General features: G+C 40.4%; 1 protein-coding gene across 1 annotated transcript in view; it reads right to left on the bottom strand.

The window, feature by feature from the left end:
* The window catches only part of erf (Ets2 repressor factor), a 66471-nt gene that overhangs the window by 18436 nt on the left and 23469 nt on the right, over positions 1-24566 (bottom strand). Inside the window, exon 2 of the mRNA XM_079570936.1 lies at positions 4913-5147. Coding sequence (XP_079427062.1) covers positions 4913-5147 — 235 coding nt within the window. The remainder of the gene's footprint in view (positions 1-4912; positions 5148-24566) is intronic.

Below are 24566 nucleotides of genomic sequence, written 5' to 3' on the forward strand. Positions count from 1 at the left end.
CCGGAGGAGGGATGACATGTAACGGGGCGTACGGGGACTGATCAGACTAACACGTAACACCCACAACAAAACACCAGGAGGCGCCACCGATGACTACCACATGAGCGCAACAGTCTGCCAGATAAATTTAAGCCTCTCCACGGCATCCCACATGTGCAGAACACCTCGGAGGGGAACTGGCCCGAGATCAGCACGTGCAACGCTCACCTTACATGCCCACACGTTAAGCAGTGATTAAAGTGACACAAAGAAAGATATGGCGAGAGCAAACTCCAAGGCCGTGCGACAAACTGACCTCAATTTATAGACTATGGAAAAAGCAACGGGCAAACACTGGTCACGGGGACAAGTCTGAAAGTCCACAGTTCATTCTTGTAATAGCGACATGCAAACGGGAAGACATAAGCTTCCATTTGGGCTGCACGGTTTTGGGAATATCTAATAGTGTTTTTTTGGGGGGTAATTACTGTGATTTTGATGAGATTGGTGATATAAGTTCTCAAATCAAATACTGAATTCACAGTTCAGGAGCACTACCACTGGAGAGCAGATGGAAATCCGAACTCCTAAACTAAAACAAGAACGTCTGTAGAGATCTAAAATACAGAGTTAACAGGTTTTGCAAATAAACACTCAGACTGGATTGTTTGTTACACTGTCGCAAATGTTGCAGTCTTTGTCTTGTGCTAATTGTAATCACTCAAATTGCTTTTTCAATCCCTAGTTCCTCTGTGCAACTATACAAAGCAGCACTGGCCTCGAGTTTGAAAAGTGTTTTTAACATACAAATACTCCGCATTGCAGGGCTGGGACGATCCGCTTTAGTTAGAATGTGTATGATGACAATGCTTAGGGACCAATAAGATATATATTGGAACTTTTGAAAAAGAAAACACTGGTGTGCCAAAAAAGTTATAAACCTTTATTAGGTTATAGCATTTATTTAAAGTGTTAAAGGGATACTTCAGGATTTTTGACATAGGGCCTCATTGCCTGGTTATCCAGAGTGTTGCTGATTTCTGGAGATATTTTTTATTTGTATTTCAAGCAGTTTCAAGCAGCGCATTTCTATGGTATCAGCTAGCCTGCATTAAAATCAGTCTGACTCCCTCCACAGTGCACCTGAGGCAAATCACTTATAACAACAGACTAACCATATAAATGTCTGTGTCGATAGAGTAATTTTAACCTTTTGCATTTAAAATAACTTATATTTGAGCAGCATCAGCTTCGTGTTTTGTATAAGCTACACAGCGGCGGAGTGATCTGCTAGAAAATAGTCCCTCAAAATACGATCAAAAATTATTCTATCGACACAGACATTTATATGGTTAGTCTGGTGTTATAAGTGATTTGCCTCAGGTGCACTGTGGAGCGGGTCAGACTGTTTTTAATGCAGGCTAGCTGATACTATAGAAATGTGCTAGCCTAGCACAAGCCTAGCGCTACGAAACTCTTCAAATGTAAGAACTGCATGAATTTAATGAATATCTCCAGAAATCAGCAACACTCTGGATAACTAGGAAATGAGGCCCTGTCAAAAATCCTGAAATATCCCTTTAAGAGTGTAAATTGCATTACTGCAGCAAAACGTGTGTGTCCAAACTATGAGATTGAGGGTGTGATCAATGCTCTTGAGATAAGTGTGTGAAGCGCTTTGGGTGACTTGTGTCATGTGAAAAGCGCAAGACAAATAAACTTCCGAACTTCCAAGACCAGTTGCATCGTTTAAACCACCTGGATGACTGAGAATTCACACACATTTTTTCGGAAATAAAATGCATGGTTTATACAGGCAGAAGCAAATCAAATGCTTTTTCATGCTTTCATTTTGAATGCTTAAATACTACATTATAAATCCACAAACGCAGAAAAAGAAAATCTGCGCATATTTCATTTCTTCATAACATATCAAACAGGGGAAAGACAATTGGACAAAACAGGCACCTTTTAAGCAAAGAAATGTGGTCAATTTCAGCCAAAACTGCAGCTGAATATGTTTTAGACCATCATTTTGGTATTTTCGATGAAGTTATACAGTAGAAATTGTTCGGACACCTCATCATTTTCAAATAAGTTTAGATTTAATGCCAGTTTGAATCCAGTTTAATGCTTTTCAATAACATTTAAGTCATTGATTTTGGCACAATTCACATTAATGATGATGCCCCTGAAATACTATTGTAGACACAGCTGCCCTGGGGCTCTTTGACAGACTGCTAATTTGGGTGAACCCACATTCATATTTAAGTGGGTGGAGTGTCTTGCGTGAGGACACAACAGTCCACAAAGGGTGCATGCAAGGTAAGTGGTCACAAGGGTAATCATTTAAGAGATGCTGACCAGACTCAGAGACTTTCTGATAAAAGCATCTATTCAATGACAATGCTACAGACTTTTCCAAAACTAATAATGTTTTCTTCTGTTGAATGAAGGCTGTATGTTTCGAAACAGTGCATCAACACACGAATTAGACCCAATTCTATGTTCAAATTGAGCCCCTGCTACTTCCGACAACTTCCTCTCTACGGCATAACGTGCGGCGTGAATAAGTCCAATCTTTCCGACACAACAGGAGGCATTGACAGAGACACGGCGGCACCAACGCAAGCAGCTGTAAATAGGTTAGCGTCGCGTCACTGACAATGAATGACTTGAACCGGGATGAATCGCAAATTGCACCAGAGCGAAAAACGTGCCTGGGTGAGTTCAGATGATGCTAATGGGCCATGTGTTTCTGTGACGCTGGTGGGGTATGACACATGGAATTGCAAAGGAATAAAGGAAAAAAGGCCAAGGGAGAGAAAAAAATGAGCCAATTTTTAAAAAAGAGCATAAGGACGGAGCTATCTTTATCGTGTTCTTCCTTGAAGGGATATTTCAGGATTTTTGACATAGGGCCTCATTTCCTAGTTATCCAGAGTGTTGTTGATTCATGCAGTCCTTATATTTGAAGAGTTTAGTGGTGCTAGGCTAGTGCTAGGCTAGTGCATGTCTATGGTAAATAGTAGCCTGCACTAAAAACCTCTTCAAAATCATGGGGTCGTCCTCCAAACGTTGCCATATCTGATTTGTAGAAAGCTCCTTTGTGAGTTCCACGTGTAGTAATGCGGCCGCAGGTAAACAAACTACTGTAGATCCAGTAACCTTGCAGATCACTCCGCCGCTGCGTAGCTTACAACCAGGAAGCTGATGCTGCTAAAATATAACTTCTTCCAAATGCAAAATGGTTATATCTAAAATGATTCAGTCAACACAGACATTTATATGGGTATAAGCGATTTGCCTCAGGTGCACTGTGCTTGGGTCAGGCTACTAGTTACCATAGACATGCGCTAGCCTAGCACTAGCCTAGCATCACTAAACTCTTCAAATATAAGGACTGCATAAATAAAAAAAATAAAAATCTCCAGAAATCAACAACACTTAACTTGGAAATGAGGCACTATGTTCAAAAATCCTGAAATATCCCTTTAATTTTGACATTCTTAATTTTCTGGGGAAATAATTGAACTAAAATTCAAATTATCAGAGCCACAATATTGCAACATTATTCTTATTATGAGGTAACACAGGTTGTGTATTAGGTGTAGCAGCCAAAAAATACACACATAGTAACTTAAACTAACTTAAAAATGTGCAAAAGTTTAGTTTTAGCCATGTTTTTTTTTAATTTAGGTCCATTTTAGCCTCGCTTCAGTCCAGATTTAGTATTTTAGAGTAATAGAACGTAGTGTGTTTAAATTCAATCTTAGTTATTCAACATTTCAGCCCTATTAAAAATTTAAAAAGTCTACGATAGCAATTCTCCATCGCAGAGAAAAAAAAGTAAAGCCACTCGTCGCGTTGTGTTGCTAGAAAACAACACTTGTTTTAACATATTGTCACAAAATACCAGACAAAAATACCCCCGGCCTGAACTTGCCACGAACAACATAACACTGACCCAGTTCATCCAAGTCAGAAAAGGTCAAAGTTTGTGCAGAGTTCAGGGTTCGTGAGTTCAGATCGGGTAACACTAGAGTGACACGGTAATACTGCCGCAGTCTGACCCTCCGCTTTTCACACCGGCGGGTCAAAACAACACCTCGTCGTCTTGTGTAATTTACTCAGCAATTCTTAGAAAACTGGGAGAAATAAGTTGAAGTTTTCTCTGGGTGTCGGTCTTAGGGGGGAAAAAGGGATCTTCTTGCAGTTTAATGTTTAAAATCTACTCTTTTAAAGCAGTACTAAGCAACTCTTGCCCCTAGAGGCCATAAGCGCAACTGCAGGTGTCATAGCAAGTTGCGATTTTTTTTCTTATTAATTGTCTTGGAGAGTAAATACTATGCTGACAGAAAAGGCGAAGGGTGAGAGGGATATTGTACATCCAATTATACAATGGAAATAATTTTTTTCACTCAAACTGGGCTGTAAATACTGTTTAAAGTGACGCTAACCCACAGTTAGCTTTGCCCGTTAGCCTGTTAGCTTCTTCTTCGTGATTCTATTAGTGTGTATTGGTTACTCCGGTCCGGTGGCAGTCAAGTTGCAAGCATGGTTTTCTGGCCAGAGACACCAGGGGGAGAGGAAAGACCCTACAATCATCCCATAAACACTTGTATTACCCCCACAGGGACTACGAAAAGGATTTATTAAGGTAAACACGTTACTTAGTACTGCTTGAAGACGATCAGGGTAAATGAGGATGAGGGCTGGAGAGACATTTAGCAAGTTATGCAGTGGAAAAAATGCTCTCATAACAGTTAGGCTGACATATGTGCAGTAACTTAACCCAACCTTAGGCCATTGTGAGGTTTTTTTCCACACACTCCTTCCTCCACTGAGAGTGCCAGCTTGTAATAATGAATTTAAAGCACCTTCCTCACACATTATCTGTTTTATTAGTACTATATAACTCCGTATCACCCACCTGAGCGCCCTGCTGAGTTTGTCGTAGTTCATTTGGGGCTTGCACTTCCGCGCCCCCCACAGCCGGGCCACCTCGTCGGGGTCTTTGATGACGAACTCCCCGTAGTCGCCCTGCCACGCGATCACCTCGTGGTACTCCTCCTTCCTCAGCAGCTCCAGGATGAAGTGCCACAGCTGGATCTGCCTCGACCCGGGGCTGGACTCGGGCTTGTAGGCCCAGTCCGGGAACGCAAACCCTGGGGAGAAACAAGAGAGAGTTTTGGTTAGTTTGTGCATTGTATTTCACGATCGACAGTCCTGTCTCGTTGGGACTGCTAACCCTACAGTCGAAATGCTATTTGATTGTATTTGATTTAGCAGCTCATATTTCTGTCTGTTCTCAAAAGACCAACAGCAAATCAATAGCTTCTGTTCTATCATGGCGGCGGATGAGTCCCGTCGCTTGGCTGACAATACTTTCACTCGCATTGAAGATGAACTTTCGAACTTTATTGTTGTGAAAATGAGGACAATGAGTCATGAGTCAAAGTTTTCTCCCAGTGAGATAAGACTTTCGCCCACTCTACTGTACATTTACACAGAAGATTGGCGTGATGATAGAGATATTAAGAGACAATATTGTAAACTGTACGCACAGGCAAACATGCTGCTGTGCCTGTTCAGAGACTTTTGTCTTTTGCCCACTGTACTCGCCCCCCTTTTAGTGGAACGGCATCTCAGGAATCGCCCATATATAGTCATGTTTGGAAACAGTTAAGGGGGAAAACAATTTGGAGAAAAATCTAAACATAAATAACGGAAAATGCCAACATGATGCTTCAAGTTAGCATTGTGTTAATGCTAGCTAGTACTAGCTACGACTGACTTTTTTTGCGCTTCTACTGAACAATCTGTTGTGAATAAACACCCATATGGACCCGATTTAGACTTGACTTTATTTGTAATGTGTTTTCCCCATCGGCGAGGCCAGGCCCCCCTTTTACGTTGCGATGCCTCTGTATCTATAGAGTTTGGTAATGTGACGTTATATCGCTTTGCATTATAGGATTAGCAGCAATTGTAAACTAATGGAGATTTTAAAAGTTAAAATACTGGAGCTATTGTTCACATTAAAACACTTGGACACCACAGTGTGTTAGATGTAGGCCTATTTACCAGCAGTAACTCAGCAGCTAATGGAGCTGTTCCACGGCTATTTTTCTACTTCTTATACTGTTTTTTTATTCTGCTAATGGATATGTATGCTAACAGCTGCAAAGACGGCGGATCTCCATGGTAACACTGGAATTTCCCAAACTCCATTCACCTTAATCCGCCCCGCCCACTTTTGCCTATTTTTGCCTCGTCTTGGCACTTCCGTTGTATTGACACTTCCAGTCGAGCATGAAGCCCGTTCATTTAAACGGAGAACAGGGGAAAATGTCCGCCGCTGTTGCAAACCTGTTTGCAATCTGTTGCTTAGTCGATTGATTTGTGTAAAATGTCCAATGTTCATTTGCACCAGCAAGTCAACACTGCAACGTTTCTCTGCACGGCCTGAAAACGGCTTTGTTTTCGTGTAGTAACTGATGTTATCTGGACTTCTCCAGTCCCATGTTAACTGACAGGAGAAAAGGGGCGGGCACAATTCATGGCGGCGCCCACATGAACTTCCAGAATAAGGTGAATAGGAGGTGCACCATCCACAAACTGACTGTGGCCTATAATGACACCTTTAGGCCAGGGCTCTAAAGTGCGACTATTTTGGTCTGGAGCCCTGCCTTTCGGTTGTTGATGAAGTTGCCCAGGTGGCACAGTGCCAGCCAATTGTTTGTGGACCCTCACATTCTCACCTGTGAGGCTCTGTTGAGACACTTAACGTTTACATGTACACAGACTGGAGGAGTTTTATGCCACCAAAACTAACAAGAAAAATGGAAATCACATCAATCTTCTGTATTAACACAGCTGAAAGAACATCAATACACACGAAACATGTGTAAATTTATTATATATAAAATGCAACTAAATGCACTTATGATAAATACTGATAAGTCAAGTATAACCCTATTTGTGATGTTCAATTGTATGTATACTGCGTACTTCAGAGGGATAGAACAATGTTTTGGAGACAAAGTCAGATGTTTCCAGACAGGGGTAGTTTGGACATGTTCAGAGGAGGGAGAGTGAATATATGGGTAGAATGATGCCGAGGTTAGAGCTGCCAAGAAAAAGGGAGACCAAAGAAGAGATTTATGGATGGGCTGATGACTGGCATACTGTAATATTAAGTTGTTCTTCCTTGAAGCTTTTAAAGTACATTTTAAAAAGCTAGCAACAGGCAACACTGGTCAATTATCCCTCCCACGCACTGCCCGTCACCGGCATATTCTTCCTGCCATACACCGTCACTGTGAGCCGAGCCGGGGCGTCCAGTGCCACTTCCTCTCAAAATCATAAAAATTCTCATGCAAAAGCCAGATCGCTTTTTTCCCACGCCGCATCCCTATCAAAACTTAAAACACTATCAGCATCAAAGCGCGAGATAGACCATTGTTTTACTAGATTAACAGGACCTTGAAGATACGGGGAGACAAAATAAACCACTGGGTTTTATAAGCAGCGTCGCGAAATAACTCCCCCATTACAGTTAAGAGTTTAGGCGCTTGTTGCCGAGCCGTGGGTGGCAGTAAAAGTCTCAACAGCGCTTTAAAACAAGGCCGAATGACACATTACACGGGCTACATTAGGACCAGATGTGTGTTGGCAATCAGGCTGAGAAACTTAACTAAGGGCTGGGAAACATATGGACGCAATGCAACAATGAGCCATTCTGCACCAGCGTGTTTGTGCAGCCGTAAAGCAACACGGCGCGCTAAATACCAAGGTTACAATCGCGTTCCCACACTCAGCAAAGTCGTCATATCGGCACGGCTGTTGTCTTTAGCGTAGATACGACCGGGGAACGACGAGGCAAAGAAGGTGATGATGATGTGGTGAGGTCCAGAGAGCAAAGTCTCAACGAATGACAGAATCACGGGTGACTATTAACTAATACTGTTGCATCACAATGTGGTTCAATCAGAGGTTTATTCAGTGTTATAAAAGCGCGTATTTGTTTGTTGTTGGCAGGAGATTAAGTCTATCCTTGAACCTATTGTGGGTTTTAACCAGTTTACTTTTGGATGTCATTCAAAAAGGCTATTTGGATTTGCACAAATTCTGACTTTTCCAAACTCAGACAGGGAAAACTGCCCTGGAATGACACTTAAACTTACAAATCCCACTTTGGTATGATCTTCGGAAACTTGTTGAATTGCACTTAATGCACGACACAGGGCCTGATTTTTCCCGTTTTCAAATGGATTTTTATTTGTGCAAGAGTGAAATTCAATTTGTCAACTTGCATACTTGTGCTCAGAGACAGTGGTGGAAAGAAACAAGACAGTTACGTGCACTGTCCACCAAATTACAGACTATTTCTTAACCTGGAAGTAGCTCTGATGCGAAAAACAATTATGTTATTAAAGATCGGCCTGTCACAATATCAAAATCTGAAGTTCGATATATCGAGGAAACTATTGCGATAAACAATATTATTTAAGGACTTATAATGCCACAGAAAATAGGCTCTGTTGGAACAATACTTAGAGGGATATTTCAGGATTTGTGACATAGGGCCTCATTTTCTAGTTCAAGAGTGTTGTTGATGTTGGAGATTCTTTTTTTATTTTTATTCATGCAGTCCTTATATTTGAAGAATTTAGTGGTGCTAGGCTAGTGCTAGGCTAGCGCATGTCTATGGTAACTAGTAGCCTGCATTAAAAACATTCTGACCCAAGCACAGTGCACCTGAGGCAAACCACTTATAACACCAAACTACCCATATAAATGTCTGTGTTGACTGAATAATTTTTGAAATATAACCATTTTGTCCATGCACTAATAAAGGATTTTTAATTTTTGCTACTCCGGATTGCCTCCATACCTTTTTTGACTGCTTTTGACACGCACAGCCAGTCTCTCTTCTGTCCTCTATAACCATTTTGCATTTAAAAGAACGTATATTTGAACAGCTTCCCGGTTGTAAGCTGCGCAGCGGCGGAGTGATCTGCTATAGTTTTACCTGCGGCCGCATTACTACACGTGGAATTCACAAAGGAGCTTTCTACAAATCAGATATGGCAACGTTTGGAGGACTATCTAATGATTTTGAAGAGGATTTTTTAATGCAGGCTACTAGTTACCATAGACATGCACTAGCCTAGCACTAGCCTAGCACCACTAAACTCTTCAAAAGGGATAAATGAATTAGGCCCTATGTCAAACATGCTGAAACATCCCTTTAAAAAGGTACTATACTTGATTTTGATTTTTTACTAGAAATAGGAAAAAACATTGTGCCACTAATTATAAAGCATTTGGAACAATTTTTATTAACTTAAAGGCTATATTTTTGGCATTTCGGAGAAAGCATGGCTTCCCATTTTATTGTTTGTAATTTAAAAAAAAATCAGGTATGGGGCCTTTAATCTTAAAATAGCCAACAATGAACATGAAATACAACGAAACAACTTACTTTGGGTAAATATAATAAACGTACTGATAATAAACAATACATTTTTGGGCTAACATTATCCATCATTTATTGAATGATAAGTTGATATAGTAATTATCGTGAATAATCAGGATATTAGGAATGTGATAGGAAATTTAGAAACGACAAATATAAATTAATTATTCCCACTTAACTTGCTAATTTCTTTCAGTTTGACAACAGTAAAGAAAAATGTCCATTAACACTGCATCAGCCATGTAAATCTTTGCTATTCGTCACACATACTACATCCAATTATTTATCACTTGAAACTGGAAACTGGTGTGATGAGACATTCATTTCCTCGTTCAGATGGGCACCTATGACTGTCATATATTCATAAACAAAATATGTGTTTAAGTTTCCAAACCCCACAGCAGACCAGCGTTCGGTGCCCGACTTTAGATCCAGCCTCGCTAATTGTGCATTGTGTTGTTTCCATGTCGGTGAAGGCTGAGGAAACCGCCCTGGGCCTTTGCCATAAAAGAAATCATAAAAGACAATAAGACATAAAAACTGCCACACAAGAGCGCAGATGAGGGAGTTATAAAGACGTGCACCTGGCTGGCAACTTCGGCACAAAGGAGTGCGCTTGGAAGGAGGGATGGCGCCCAGATGGGAGAAGCCTTTTATAAAGAGCATGCCCTAACTGACTTGATTTTATGTATTTATAGGAAATATTAGGCGGGTGAGCGTTCGAAGGTGCTTTGATTCCCCCACTGAGACGGTCACGATATCAAAAGAGGCAGGTGGAAACAATTTAGATAATACTGCTTGTTTCAGGTTGAAGCTACAGTTTCCAGGAACTCACTGTGACGTCAAAACAGATGAACAGCGCCCAACGAAGAGTATGATCCGTGTAGGCTCACTCGAAAAGGCCAGTGAATGATTTGAAAATGTCCTAAAGTAACATTATTAAAGCACAACCAGGGTATTTTTGAAACTGTAAACTGTTAAATACTTAAGTACAGACTCTAGTATGTCAGTGCAGTTTACCAAACCTGGAGTGACTTTAAAGAAGGACCGACAATTCAAAAAAACAAGATCTACATGTTTTGAACAGAAGTCGATAACAGTGGTTTCTGAAGAGCGTTCAGGGAGCCGGGTTAAAAAAAACACTGAGTTTGAAAGGAAATGACATTCGTTTGCTAAAGTATTCTACTTTTGTTTGTAGCTACAATCATTTTAGATGTTTTTTTCATGTATTTTTAGCTGTAAAATTCCTTAGATTCATTTGCATAGAGTAAATTATTAATATTGGGGACCCCGGGAGATTTTGGGATATCTCAGATCTTTGGGAATGGTCGGTCTCCAACAGTGTTTCCCAACAAGGGGTACAGGGACCCCAGGAGGTACACAAGCACTTCGCTGGGGGTACTGAGAAGGCAAAACTGAACAATATTTCGACATTGGTAAATGGTAAATGGTCTCAACTTATATAGCGCTTTTCCACCTACATTAGGCACTCAAAGCGCTTTACAGCAAGGATCCACTCACCCATTCATACACCAATGTACGCAGACACATTAATTCTTAAATAAAACATATTTTTAATGATAATTTTCAGTAAAAGGTTTGAATTTCATTACAACAATACACGACTGAGTGTAGCGGAAACCTTTCTAAATAACTGGCTGCACTTAAGAGTTTAGGGGTACTTTGAGTAGAAGTACTCACGTGGTACACGAGACAAAAAAGGTTAGCAGGAAAATGTCATGTGACTAAAATCTTTAAAGGAACAGGCCACCATTTTAACATACTGAGATATGTTCTTATCTGAGCTTAGATGAGTTGATGTGTACCTGCCTGGTCTTTGTGCGTGCTCTCAGTCACACACAACGACCAAAGGTGTTGTTAGCCTTTGGCCTCTCCCAGTATATTCCTATAGCTCCAAACGAGGTGAAGTTAGAAGCGACCAAGGTCTTCCACGGGCACAAAGACCAGGCAGGTACGGATCAACTCAGGTAAGAACATATCTCAAAGTGGAAAAACTGTGGCCTGTTCCTTTAAATATGTTGTATAAAAGCGTCATTATCACAGCAATAAAATAACAAATCCGACAGTTTTGTGAAAATGTGACTATTTCACATATATTCTCAAACACTAAACTTCAAATCGAAGAGTTTACGAACAAGCGAGTATAAATGGATGCTTTCAGACACACACAAGACTCTGTTAACTCAACAAAACCGGATTAAATAAGAAGAAGCTGCCCGTAAAAGGACAGGAGTTGAAAATGAACACTAGCTATGCACTCGCTCTATTGCATCACCCGCAAACTTCCTTTGTAATGTCTGACCTCATTGTCCCCCATCCATTAAACGTACAGAGTTCATGTGTTATTTCTTAAAAGGGCAGGAAAGTCCCGCTGAGATTTCCTTTAAGAAACTTTTAGTTTTCATAACTTACATCCAACTTCAACTTACAGTCTAAGTCTCTATTCAAAACAGCGCTGACTCATTTGAAGCCTTTTCATTTAGCAGCATCATATTTCCAACATTTACATAACAATGGCTCGTGTTTGTTCCGACACCCCGGGGTCTAGTTTCCCGCATAAATGGGGATATTAAAAGTGGCTCCTCTGGGGATATGACGGGGCTGCTTTAGCGACGCCCCGTAGCTCGGAGTGACTGTAAGGCCTCCTCCGGCTGCTCACATTATTAATCGTGGGTGTAAATGGAGTTAAAGTTGAGTCATGGAAACACAATGAAACCCAGCTATCAGGTGTGCTCTGTGCAGGTGTGGGCCACTTTACCGAGTCAAACCTGGTCATGTCTTTCATCAGCCTCCGACAAGTTACTGTTAAGAGCTTAGAGATGCTTTTCTCCACTTTCCAAAGACATAAGACGCACATGAGGCGCTATAATGGGTAACAGAAGGCGTGGGTGATAATTACATCGCTCACAAAAATGCCAATATGACCACAAAGCTGAGGATTAACAGCTGTAGGACGATAGAAAACATTTTAATAAACTGAAATAAAAAGCCACATTAATTGTTTTATCATATAGATCAAGTAATGAGCAGGTACACAAATGGGGTTAACAAAAACATAGCATTGAACCTTTATTTATGGGTTTCAAACACAATTATACTGCATGGTACCACTTCAAAAACTACTTACAAGCAACAAGAATGATTTTTCTTGCCTTGACTGTTTTTGTCTTGTTTGAAGGGTTTCTCATTTTAAGTATCAGTAACATTCTATTAATCAGTGAATTAATGTTTGTTCTATTGACAATCAGTCCAAACCTACTCAAAATCAGCATTAATGGTCTTAATTCAAGCACATTTCAATACATTTAGAGATGAGATGAGATGGAATTTTTTGTGACTTTAGCCGAGATGACAAAATGTGGATATACACTGAAACAATTACTAGGGCTGGGACAAAATATCAGCTTAAAGGGACTAGATGCAAGTTGGTCATTTTATACTCACTACTGCCACCTCAGGTCTTACGTGTAACTGCAATCTCTATATTAAGCCTGTGCATGAGCTTAATATAGACCCGAAGAAAGAACTTTCTGAGTGACAGTGCAGGATTTTAGCGGCAGTTGTGGTGAACAGGTCTGGGCTCATTCTACACATTAGGACATGGCTGGAACATGTAGGGGGATGAAAATACTTAGTTGTAACATTTTTTAGCTCCTTATAGTCCCTTTAAGTGAATTAATGCTTTTTCCATTGACAATTTTATTTGCATACAGTCCAAACCTACTCAAAATCAGCATTAATGGTCTTAATTCAAGCACATATCAATACATTTAGAGATAAGAGGAGATGGCATTTTCCAGTGTCTTTAACTGAGGCGACAAAATGTCGAGAAACATTACAATAATTACAAGGGCTGGGACAAAATATTGGCTCAGATCACAATACTTTGTGTTGCAATACCAAGTATTGATACTTTATGAAGTATGGCAATACGTTCAATACTTGTGTTTGGAGGCATTTTTATCCTGCACTCTGCACTTTGTTACACTTTGTGTTAATGCACTTTTTAATCTTAACACTTCAATAAATGTCAAATGGCAATTGGTTCATCTACTTTGGACACTACTATATACACATGTTAAGCTGGCCCTAATAATTACCATAATAAAAAAAGAATTTGTCCGAGCTCCATGTCCTAGGGCCGGAAGATAAGAAAGAAAAATAATGATTTTTCTCACATTGATCAATCTCGAGTTTTGATTCAAGTTTATCATTTCATATTAAACATAAATACATGTAGTGAATTCATGAACTTAGAGAAACCTTATATACAAACCTCAGCTCAAACAAAAATGCCATTCAACAATACTGCCTGTGACCGACTTGCTTTTGCTCAGGGCGTACCCCGCCTAAAGCTCAAAGTAGCTGGCATATGCACCGTTCTTGTACCTCACAACAGGAACAAGCATATGAAGTTAATGTGTTAAAAACGCTTCCTTTTGCAACAAGCTGCTAACTTCACAATTCTACGCTTATCTACTGGCAACACACTTACACTGAGAACTACCCCTCATTGAGACCAAACACCTCCTTTTTTTTCTTAAAATTGAAAACTATTACAAAAAATATCTCAATTAGTTCACCACATTACACCTCCCTGCATTCATTAAGAGCCATTTTGGTAATGAAATAATGGCAAAAACATGCGATTGGCTTTGAAAGTTTCAGCTGGAAGTGTGACCGTCACTTTCCAACCGGGCGATTTCTTGTTTCTTGTTCTTTCACAACTTTGCACCAAGCTTCTTTTTTTTTTCTCCTCTAAACTTGGCTGCTAATGCATTTGGATCTTACAAAATAGATCAGAGGAAGAGAGAAAAAAATAATCGTGAAAAACAAGCGTGTCCCGGTGACTAAGAAACCACATGCTGCTATCCGACGTCCTATGGAGCGACGAGGGGCGAGCCAAGACACGGCGAGAGATGCTAATGGCCATTTGAAGGAACATTACTAACAGGGTGCAGACATGATTCACAATACGCTGCTGTTATCAGGACAGGGGGCTTTAACAGGCTTATGTCACCGCTTTCAAAGGGTAAAGACAGAAATAGGAGGAAAAACAGGCCGAGTGGACAACAGGGCTCGAGGAAACGGAGTAAACAAGCGACTGTATGTAACGGCCATATAGATTTAAAATAATACAAAGGCCTCGGAGGAAATGACCAAGAAAAAAGAAAAAAGAAAAAAAAAGGAAAAGAAAGATGCACCCAATGTAACATCCACCCACCCATCTATATTCTTCTTTATCTGACTGGGTTGTGATGGCATCGGTCTGAGCAAGGACACCCAGCCCCAGACTATTTTAATAGAAGACATGAGACATTTTAACAGGCAAGAAAGTGTTCAGAGCATTGACAGTGCATTTTAATGAACATACATGGGTCTCATGAATGTAAACAAGCCGTCGTCCCCCATGCACACTCCAACACACTCTCATTCATCCTGGCCTGTTGTACATGTTTTTAGTGGGAGGGGAAACCGGAGTGCCTGGAGGAAACCTATGCAGACACGGGGAGAACATGCAAACTCCACACAGAAAGGCCCCGTCCAGGTAGGAATCGAACCCGGGGCCTTAGAGCTGTGGCAAGAACAGCTCCCAGAAAGGCGTCGGGGAAAAGATGCCTGAGTCACCTCTCCATGCGAGGGAGCAGTGACTCTACCCCGAGCTCCACCCGTGACTCAGGTCATCATCCCATCTCTGAGGGTGTGCAATATATCGTCTACAAGATACTGTTTGGAAGATATGCAAAGTTTAGCTGAAATGTCAAGAAATGTGTAAAAAAGAGGGAACTTTTTTTTTTAACCCACCTGAAAAGGGGCTAGATGCAAGTTGGTCATTTTATACCCACTACTGCCGCCTCAGGTCATACGTGTAACTGCACCTTCTATATTAAGCTCATGCATGACGGCAATTCGACCTAAAGTAACAACTGTTTGAGCGACAGTGCATGATTTTAGAGGCAGTTGTGGTGAACAGGTCTGGGCTCATTCTACACATTAGGACATGGCTGAAACATGTAGGGGGAGGAAAATACATCATTTTAACATTTTAAACTGCGCATCGTCCCTTTAACCTAGCGCATTTTTCCGAGTTCGGTTTTACTCAAATCTAAAAGCTTCTCAACTTGAGCTTACATGCTATAGGCCAGTGTAACACCTTATTTGAAAGCTAAGACCTACAAAACGTCACGTTGTTGTTGCATTTTTGTTGTGTTTTTGTTGCTATTTTGACATGTTTTCTTCACGCTTGTCGTCACGTTTGTTCTATATACTCTATAGTGTTTTTGTTGCTTTTGTGGCATGTTTTTGTCGCCGTTGTGCTACATTTTGGTCGCTCTTTTGCGGATTGATTGTGGCTTTTTTTGGGGGGTTTTCATCACTTTTTAGTTCTCGCTTTTCAACTGTCACTTTATTATTGCATTTTCATCCTTGTTTTTGTCGCCATTTTGACACTTTTTTAACAAGCTTTAAGATGTGGGTAATGCCAAAAGTGTGCTTGGTTGAGGTGGAGGTTAATAAATTATAATTCGGCAAAAATGTTTGAAAAAGCAATGTTAATTTAGATGTTCGTCAGCACATTTTTGCCTATTTCTGATGGTTTGCAAAAACACCACTCCATCATAGATAAAGAGATATTCATTTTTGTCGGTGTCGCTCAGCCCGACCCACACTGCAGAGGAAACTCACTTCGACCGCTTGTAACCACGATCGTGTCCTTTCGGTGACGACCCAGATCTCGTGACCAAAGGTGAGAGTACGAACGTAGGCTGACCGGTAAATCGAGAGCTTTGCCTTTTGACTCAGCTTGTTCTTTAAGTCTATTTCCGACACAGCACCAATATGTCCGTCATGATTTAAGAAATAATAACTTTGTAGATTTGTGGAAGTTCAACCAGGTGTGCACAGGCTTAAGGGATTTTTTTCCCTCCCTTTTTGAAGCAGTGTCATTCAACTTAAAGGGATATTTCAGGATTTTTGACATAGGGCCTCATTTCCTAGTTAGTGTTGCTGACTTCTGGAGATATTTTTTTTGTAATTCATGCAGTTCTTATATTTGAAGAGTTTCGTGGCGCTAGGCTAATGCTAGGCTAGCGCATTTCGATATCAGCTAGCCTGCATTAAAAACAGTCTGACCCGCTCCACAGTGCACCTGAGGCAAATCACTTATAACGCCAGACTAACGAAATGTCTGTGTCGATAGAGTAATTTGAACCATTTTGCATTTAAAATACCTTATATTTGAGCAGCATCAGCTTCGTGGTTGTATAAGCTACGCGGTGGTGGAGTGATCTGCTAGAAAATAGTCCCTCAAAATGCGATCATTCATGTGATGCAAGGTCAGTTATATTCCAAAAATTATTCCATCGACACAGACATTTATATGTTAGTCTGGCGTTATAAGTGATTTGCCTCAGGTGCACTGTGGAGCGGGTCAGACTGTTTTTAATGCAGGCTAGCTGATACCATAGAAATGCGCTAGCCTAGCCTAAGCCGAGCGCCGCGTAACTCTTCAAATATAAGAACTGCATGAATTACAAAAAAAAAAATCTCCAGAAATCAGCAACACTCTGGATAACTAGGAGGCCCTATGTCAAAAATACTGAAATATCCCTTTAATATGTTATTTATACATCATGGGGAGTCACAAACATGCTGTGCAGACATAAAGCCCTGTCCTCTCCCGGCTCTTCCCCCCCTTTCGCCCTGTGTCCTTTCCAGCCAAGCCTAGAGAAAGCTTGTTGCTTCCAAATGACTGGCAACACAGATTACGGCCCGTGCACTTGTTGCACTGGTGTCGGATGGGGCAAAGTCTTTGAGCTGATGCCGCGTCTCCTCTGAGCACACAGGTTAGTGCGGGAGGTGAGAGGGTTCGTGCGTGGGAGCGGACAAAAGCCTCAGAAATAGCAGCCGCGAACGGTCTGAATGCACCTGCTGACTCATCGCGAGCTTCGTCTGTCGTTCATCCTTCTCTCTCTCCCTCTCCCGCACTTCCCATTCCTCCCTCACTTCTTCTCCCTCTTTGTCTCGTCCTCTCTCTTTCTCAATCCTCCGTTCCGTCCCTCCCTCGATTTCTTCCTCAGCCTCCCCGTGCGGGCGCCTTTTCTCCTCCTCGGTCGCAGTCTCCTAGCAACAAAAGCTTTTAGCGCTAAAAATAAATCGCAGAGTCACGACAAACAAAATATGACTCAATGAAGCAAAAGTTGACAAAAAGTTTGGAGCCTTGGCATCAGCCCAAAAATGAAATGTTGGACGTTTGGGGTCCGGATTAGAGCTTTGATGCTACAAATATTTACTATCACAAAAGATCATTAAGCTTTGTGATATTTTTGGGGGAATTTCAGTCAAAATGGAAGACCTCTGGTAATTTTAGACTCACTATTGTGTCACCTAATATTGCAATAACGACAGTGTGGTGATGTTGTGCTGCCGTTCAAGCCAGAGCACATTTTGAGACTGCCCTATGCCAAAATAAATAACATGAAGTAGGGCTGTGCAATTAATCAAAATTCGATTACGATTTCGACACTAAACGATTACAAAATTAGCATATTTTATTTTTTGTTTGTTTGTTTCTTTCAATTTTTTTTTCAATTTTTGTAAAAAAAAATGTTACAAAGCAGACTTTCATTATTTCATGGCGCTGAGATTATTTTCCCTTCGCATTTCACTGCGCTGTGTGATGATGTCATCAGGCCGCGCCGCTCAGTTTGCTTGTGCAAGAGTGAGGGCTGGCCAGCAGGGGGCAGGTGTGAAACAGAGACCTCTCCTTAACCGAGGCATACTTGAAATCATTTGTACTTTTATGACTGTTCAGAAAACAGAAAATATACAGCAAAGTTTTTTTTTTAAATTAAATATATAAATAAAATAAACACTTTTTTTAAAGGCAACAAATTATTGTTTGAATAATCGGGATTTCAATTATGACAAAAATAATCGTGATTATTATTTTTTCAATAATCGAGCAGCCCTAACATGAAGTACAATCAACAACCACGTGTACACTCAAACAAACTGCCGAAGTTGATGAAGTGGCCTCAAGATAGAAAGATACAGATGTCGTTATTATCCTTTGTCTCCACTGTTTTGTTGACTCAGAAGCCAGAAACTAAAGACAATGATCACATTTCCACATAAAGAGGAAGTGACTTGGCTTCATCCGTTTAGGGGTGCGTACTGAGAAACAAAATAAACACGATTTTGTTAATTAAACTTCTGCTGCTGCACATATTGCCTTGTTTTGATGTTGTAGTTTATAGGTTAAGTACGTAAACAACAGGTGGTACATCTGTTTGAGGCAAACAAGATTAACAGAGAAGCAGCCGATATTACAGTCACGATAATTACATAAAAGCTTCCATGTTTCATAGGTTATTTTGAGTTAATGGAATCATTGAAAAGAAAACCCTGACCCCTGAAATTTGAAGAGGTTTATAATATGGGGGGAAAAGATTCTTAGTGATTAGTTCCAAGTCTTTTCTTGATTGATTATTGGATCTGAAAATAACATCCATTTTGCTGTGTCTGGTCAGATTTTTGTGCCCAGTGGATTAGTGAAAATAAATACATTTTATAATGGAGATTGTTTTATTTTAGTAGTTTTCATTTAATATAAGATTCTATGCACACATGCAAATTATGTTACAATCAACCCCAGTCTCCCCCCAATCACTTTATGCACCAGCACATCTGTAAATACAATCCCACTGTTGTTAAAATTGTCATCTAATCATATTTTACATTTTATTTTTTGTTCTATTTTAACATTCTTTATGCATGCCCTTATAGCCTTATAGTTTTAAAGTTTTTATAGCTTATTTTTATCTAAATTCTGTGTTGTATGTTTTATGTTGCACGATTGTACCGAGAAAAAAATCCTAGTTTGTGAACCTGTTCTCAAACAATGGCAATAAAAACTATTCTGATTCTGAATTGTGGATATAAAGACACCAGGAAGGAAGACACTGTAAAGTTAAAACCCGCCGGCAAAATTTTGAGTAACTTTGAGTAAAACCAATGTGATTTTTGAAGGGCTACAAAAATGTTAAAATGAAGTATTTTCCTCCCCCTACATGTTTCAGCCATGTCCTAATGTGTAGAATGAGCTCAGACCTGTTCACCACAACTGCCTCTAAAATCCTGCGCTGTCACTCAAAAAGGTGTTAATTCGGGTCCGAATTGCCGTCATGCACAAGCTTAATATAAGCTGCAGTTACACGTAAGACCTGAGGTGGCAGTAGTGAGTATAAAATGACCAACTTGCATCTAGTCCCTCTAACGATGCCTATACTAAAATATTTGTCATCTGGAACCATAAAACAGAACAATAATAATAATTCATTCCATAAAACACCATTTCTTGACCATCCCAGCTCCTGCAAATGCACACCGTCGTGTCCTTGGGCAAGACACTTCACCCTACTTGCCTCCAGTGTCTGCGTACACTGGTGTATGAATGAGAGTGTGAATGGGTGACTGGTTCCTTACTGTAAAGCACTTTGGGCCTGATAAAGCTAGAAAAGCGCTATATAAGTTGAGTCCATTTACCATTTAAATTTGCATCATTTGTTTGAGCAGAAACATCCACGTCACTTCCTTTAACAGCAGACAAAACTCGGTCTGTAAATACATACTATTTTTTCGAGATGTAATACTTAATTACCAATTTGCTGAGATAAAGCCTAAACACAAAAAGCAAATACTTAGAAGAAAAAAAAATACATTGCCATTTCCATATGAGTGTTTGGATTCATTAGATAAAGGCTCTGTTGTCAAAAACAGTCGCTGATGTTATGTAGATAAAGTTTAAAAGATACAACAAATGAAAAATGGCCTTGTGGCTGAATCCGATGCATTTACAGCAATTTGCGGCTGGGATTGTGTAAGTATGAAAAAAAAATCTCCCTATCTGTTATTCTGAAGCTGATTTGACCTCAGAACTTGGCCCTAAAGGCCGTTCTCCAACATTAGCTCTCCATGTAGCTCTCTGTGTAGCCTATTGTAGATCTACAGTGTGTAAAAAGTCCAAGCCTTTGTCTGATCTGGCCGGCTCTGCTCCAGACAGGAAACCACTGAGGCCAAGGCTTTAACGCACCATTTCAGCCCTTCGCCGCTTCTAAATTTAACCACAAAAAAAACATTTAAAAAAAAGAGAAAACTTAATTTGCCATTAGGCCTTTTTCGAGCCAAACCACCTGCGTTCTCCTTATCCAAAAGCAACACAGCCCGGCGAGTGGAGCTTTTCCTTGCGCCCTATGATGTCTCGCCCGGTAGAAAACTGCTGCTAAACGTGAGATAGTCATCGCCGGGGTATTGTAAAAACACAGAACATCCCGGCGTGTTCAACTTTCCTCCAGCGTCCCCCCCCTCCACCCTCCTCTCCACTCCATTCTCCTTCCCTTCCTCCCATTCTTTGTTGGGACTATTTTTAGACGCTTGGAAAGGTCGCCGTGTCTCTTCTGGCAGGGCATGGTTCTAAAGGCGGGGGTAATCGAAGCCAAGCGCGGGTCGAGGGGTGAGAGATTATGATGAAGAGGCGAGTCAGAAGAAAGAGTGGGACCAAATAACAAAACAGGAAATACATCTGTGTGGAAAGGAAGTGAGGGGATCACGATATGGGCGTCGACATGGATGACGTCATGAGTTTCAGTAAACCAGGCTGTAAAATCGAGAGAAAAATCTAATCAAAGCTTTTCTGATGAGTATGATTAGATTAGCCATTTATGTTTTAGATTCAACACTCAGTTAACATTTCAGGCAAGTCCAGGAGAAATGTATTAGGAAAGAGGTCCAAAACTAACTACTACTGTTATATACTATATTACTGTTACTATTCTACTTCCTTGTGTATGGTATGGCCTGAAGAGCATCACCTTTAAGAACAAACAGGGTTGGCAGGTTTTAATGGTGCTTTCACACTGTTTCCGTTTAGGTCGACCTAGAGGGAATCTTGACCCGAGAGCGGTGCTTTAAAGTCAGTGCGAGTCCAACTGCGGCGGCTGAAATACGTCTCTCTCGGAGCAGAGTGTGAAGGCTGACGAACCCAGGTCGGCTAAGTTTGGGTTTCATTCGTCTTTCTTGAGCAAAGGAAGGGGTTTGGAGCATGTGTTATTTTTTATTGACAATGCAAATTGGATCAACTTTACATCCGAGAAGAACGCCTCTCCCTCCGCCCCACTGTGCACAGTAAAGACGGTCCGTTAACCTCTGAGCGGATTTTGTCCAGTTCGGCTCAAATCTAAAAGTGTCCCGACTGGAGAGTAACAGAGTAATGCCTCATTTGAAAGCTAAGACCCTGTTTTCACCGCGTTTTTGTCACATATTTGAAGTGCATACTTGTGTTTCCGTTGCTTTTTCGTCACTTTTTTGCCACTTTTTTGCCACTTTTTTGTCACTTTGCTACTTTTTTGTCAATCTTTTGTTGCGTTTGTCACTTTTTGTGTCATTTTGTGTTGATTTCTCTTTGGGTTTGTCACTTTTTTGTTGAGAATTTCCATTCCTTTTTTGTTGTTTTATCATCAGTTTTTTGTTGTGGTTTCATCACGTTATTGTCGCTTTGTGGCTTTTTTGTCACGTTTTTGTTTGCATTTTCATCCATGTTTTTGAAGCTATTTCGTTGCTCTCTTCTTCTTTTTTCACTTTGGGTGACAGTAAACAGGAGATAATGTGCTCGATTCAGGTGGGGGTTAAGAGGTTAAAGGGGCTAGATGCAAGTTGGCCATTTTATACTCACTACTGCCACCTCAGGTCATACGCGTAACTGCAGCTTCTATATTAAGCTCGTACATGACGGCACTTCAGACCCGAATTAACAACTTTTTAGTGACAGTGCAGGATTTTAGAGGCAGGTGTGGTGAACAGGTTTGAGCTCATTCTACACATTAGGACATGGCTGGAACATTTAGGGGGAGTAAAAACTCTGTATAGTCCCTTTAACATGACATTTTGTTGTTAACATGTTGTATTGCCTGAATAATTGCGGTCTTTGCGATAACCATACTGTCACTAACTGTGATGCAATAGTAATTATTGTGCAACACTTTTACCTCCACTAATCACAGGAAGAAACTAGCCTTGCCTCCTTTTTCCTGTTTACAGTGGTTGAATAAGCCAAACAGTTTAATGTATCGTCTCTAATCCAATTATAAAGACGTTGTTCCAAATCATTACGACAAACTTCTCTAAAAGTCAGCATTCACCCAGTTGTGACTCGCAAGTAGGTCAGAATTCCTAATTGCCTTTCTAAACCCAATGATTTCGCCCAGCGTTTAGTTAATCTCCATTGTCTTCTCCGAGTGAACCAGCCCCTGAAATAAATGATGACGTGTCACTTGTTTGAAGCCAGTGTCTCGTGTGGATTTCCATTTCTTTAAATACAGCCAACAACAGACTCAGACACGGGCTCATCGCAATCTCCAAAAGCAGTGTTTAAAAGCCTCGCCTGATCTCTTAATGAGCACTGAAGGATGCTGGGAGGATGAGGTACAGGCACCAGGGAGGAGACGGCAGACGGGACGGGGGCAGAGATGGGGGTATGGTGGAGGTGGGACAGGGGTGAGATGGGAAGAGTGCAGAGAAGAACAATGTCGGCATTATTTCAGCCTCAGAGAATTAAACAGGAAATATGGTTTGTTTATTTATTGCCACATCTATTCAAGTCCAATTGATTTGATTTAACCAAAGGGAAGTGTGAACTCTCAGTAGAAGCAGATAGTAGCTTCATATTGAGTGCTAAGTGTAAACTAGGGTTGCACATTATGAGAGAAAACTTCGATTTTCAATAACTTCCCTGGATATAGAGATAAAGACTTGAAAAATACCAATCAGGGCCAAAACAAGGATAAAAGTGAAGTAAGTTAGGAGTTTAATGACTAAAACTGAACTTTGTGTGTTTGTTTTAGGCTGTTTAGTAGAGCTGCACGATATTGAAGTAATTATCTAGTAATTAAACACAAATTGTAAGTAACTATTTCAGCAAATTGAGTTGAAACAAGACTTAAAGAAACACTTCATCAGGACCAGAACAAGACTAAATCTGGAAATGTGTAGCTAAAAAAGAACTTTAACACATTTATGAGTTAAATAGGGGCGACAGTGGCGTAATTATAGAGCGGGTCGTCTCATGATCGGATGTCGGGGGTTTGAATCCCAGCTCCTAACAATGCACACTGTTGTTGGGTCCTTGGGCAAGACACTTCACCCACCTTGCCTCCAGGGTTTGCCTACATTTGTGTATGAATGAACGTGTGAGTGGTTCCTTGGGCCTGATGAAGGGAGAAAAGCGCCAAATGATTGTTTTTTGCTGAGCTTGCAAAAAAGTGTCTATCTCTATATGATTTAGTAATCTTCTTCAATCTTTATTAAGGACACAAGTGAGAGCACATGATCCATATTTAATGTTTCGATATATTGTGGCTTCTTGCACTACCGATATTGCATCACATAATATTTTGATGCAATATTTGTTGCGATATATTGTGCAGCCCGAGCATCAAAAACAGGAACCAGGAAAAAACATATCTTTAGACCAAGCTTTGATGCCTGTTGGGTTTAGAGACAGCTCAAATAAATGATTTTCTTGTTCTAGATTTCAAAATCATTAAAGTATTGGTTCTAAGTGAAGTTCTTTCAAAAGACGATTGAAAGCACATGTTCTGAACCTAAGTTTGCTTGTGTGTATGTCTATATACAGTGGGGGAAAAAATGTCAAAATCCAATAGAAAGTCTATGGGAAACTGACCAAATACTCTTTTTCCCCCACTGTATATATATATATATATGTGTGTATATGTGTGTATATTTAGATTTCTTTATATGTATGTGTGTGTATATGTATAACTGAGGAGCTGTTTGTATGTCAAGTGTTTTTTCCTTTTTTTCAATTTAACTGTATGATGTGAATATTGTAATTGCTTGAACCGGACCCCATGAAGAGTAGATATATATTTGGATACAGCTAATGGGGATCCAAATAAATAAAAAATAAAAAATTGGTATTGGAAAACAAGTATTGTCAAAGCACCGGTATCTAAAAATATGTAACGGTGCCCACCCCTAGTCAGATGGAAGACCAATATGACTATAG

Source organism: Gobius niger (assembly GCF_951799975.1).
Source record: "Gobius niger genome assembly, chromosome: 14".
Taxonomy (NCBI): domain Eukaryota; kingdom Metazoa; phylum Chordata; class Actinopteri; order Gobiiformes; family Gobiidae; genus Gobius; species Gobius niger.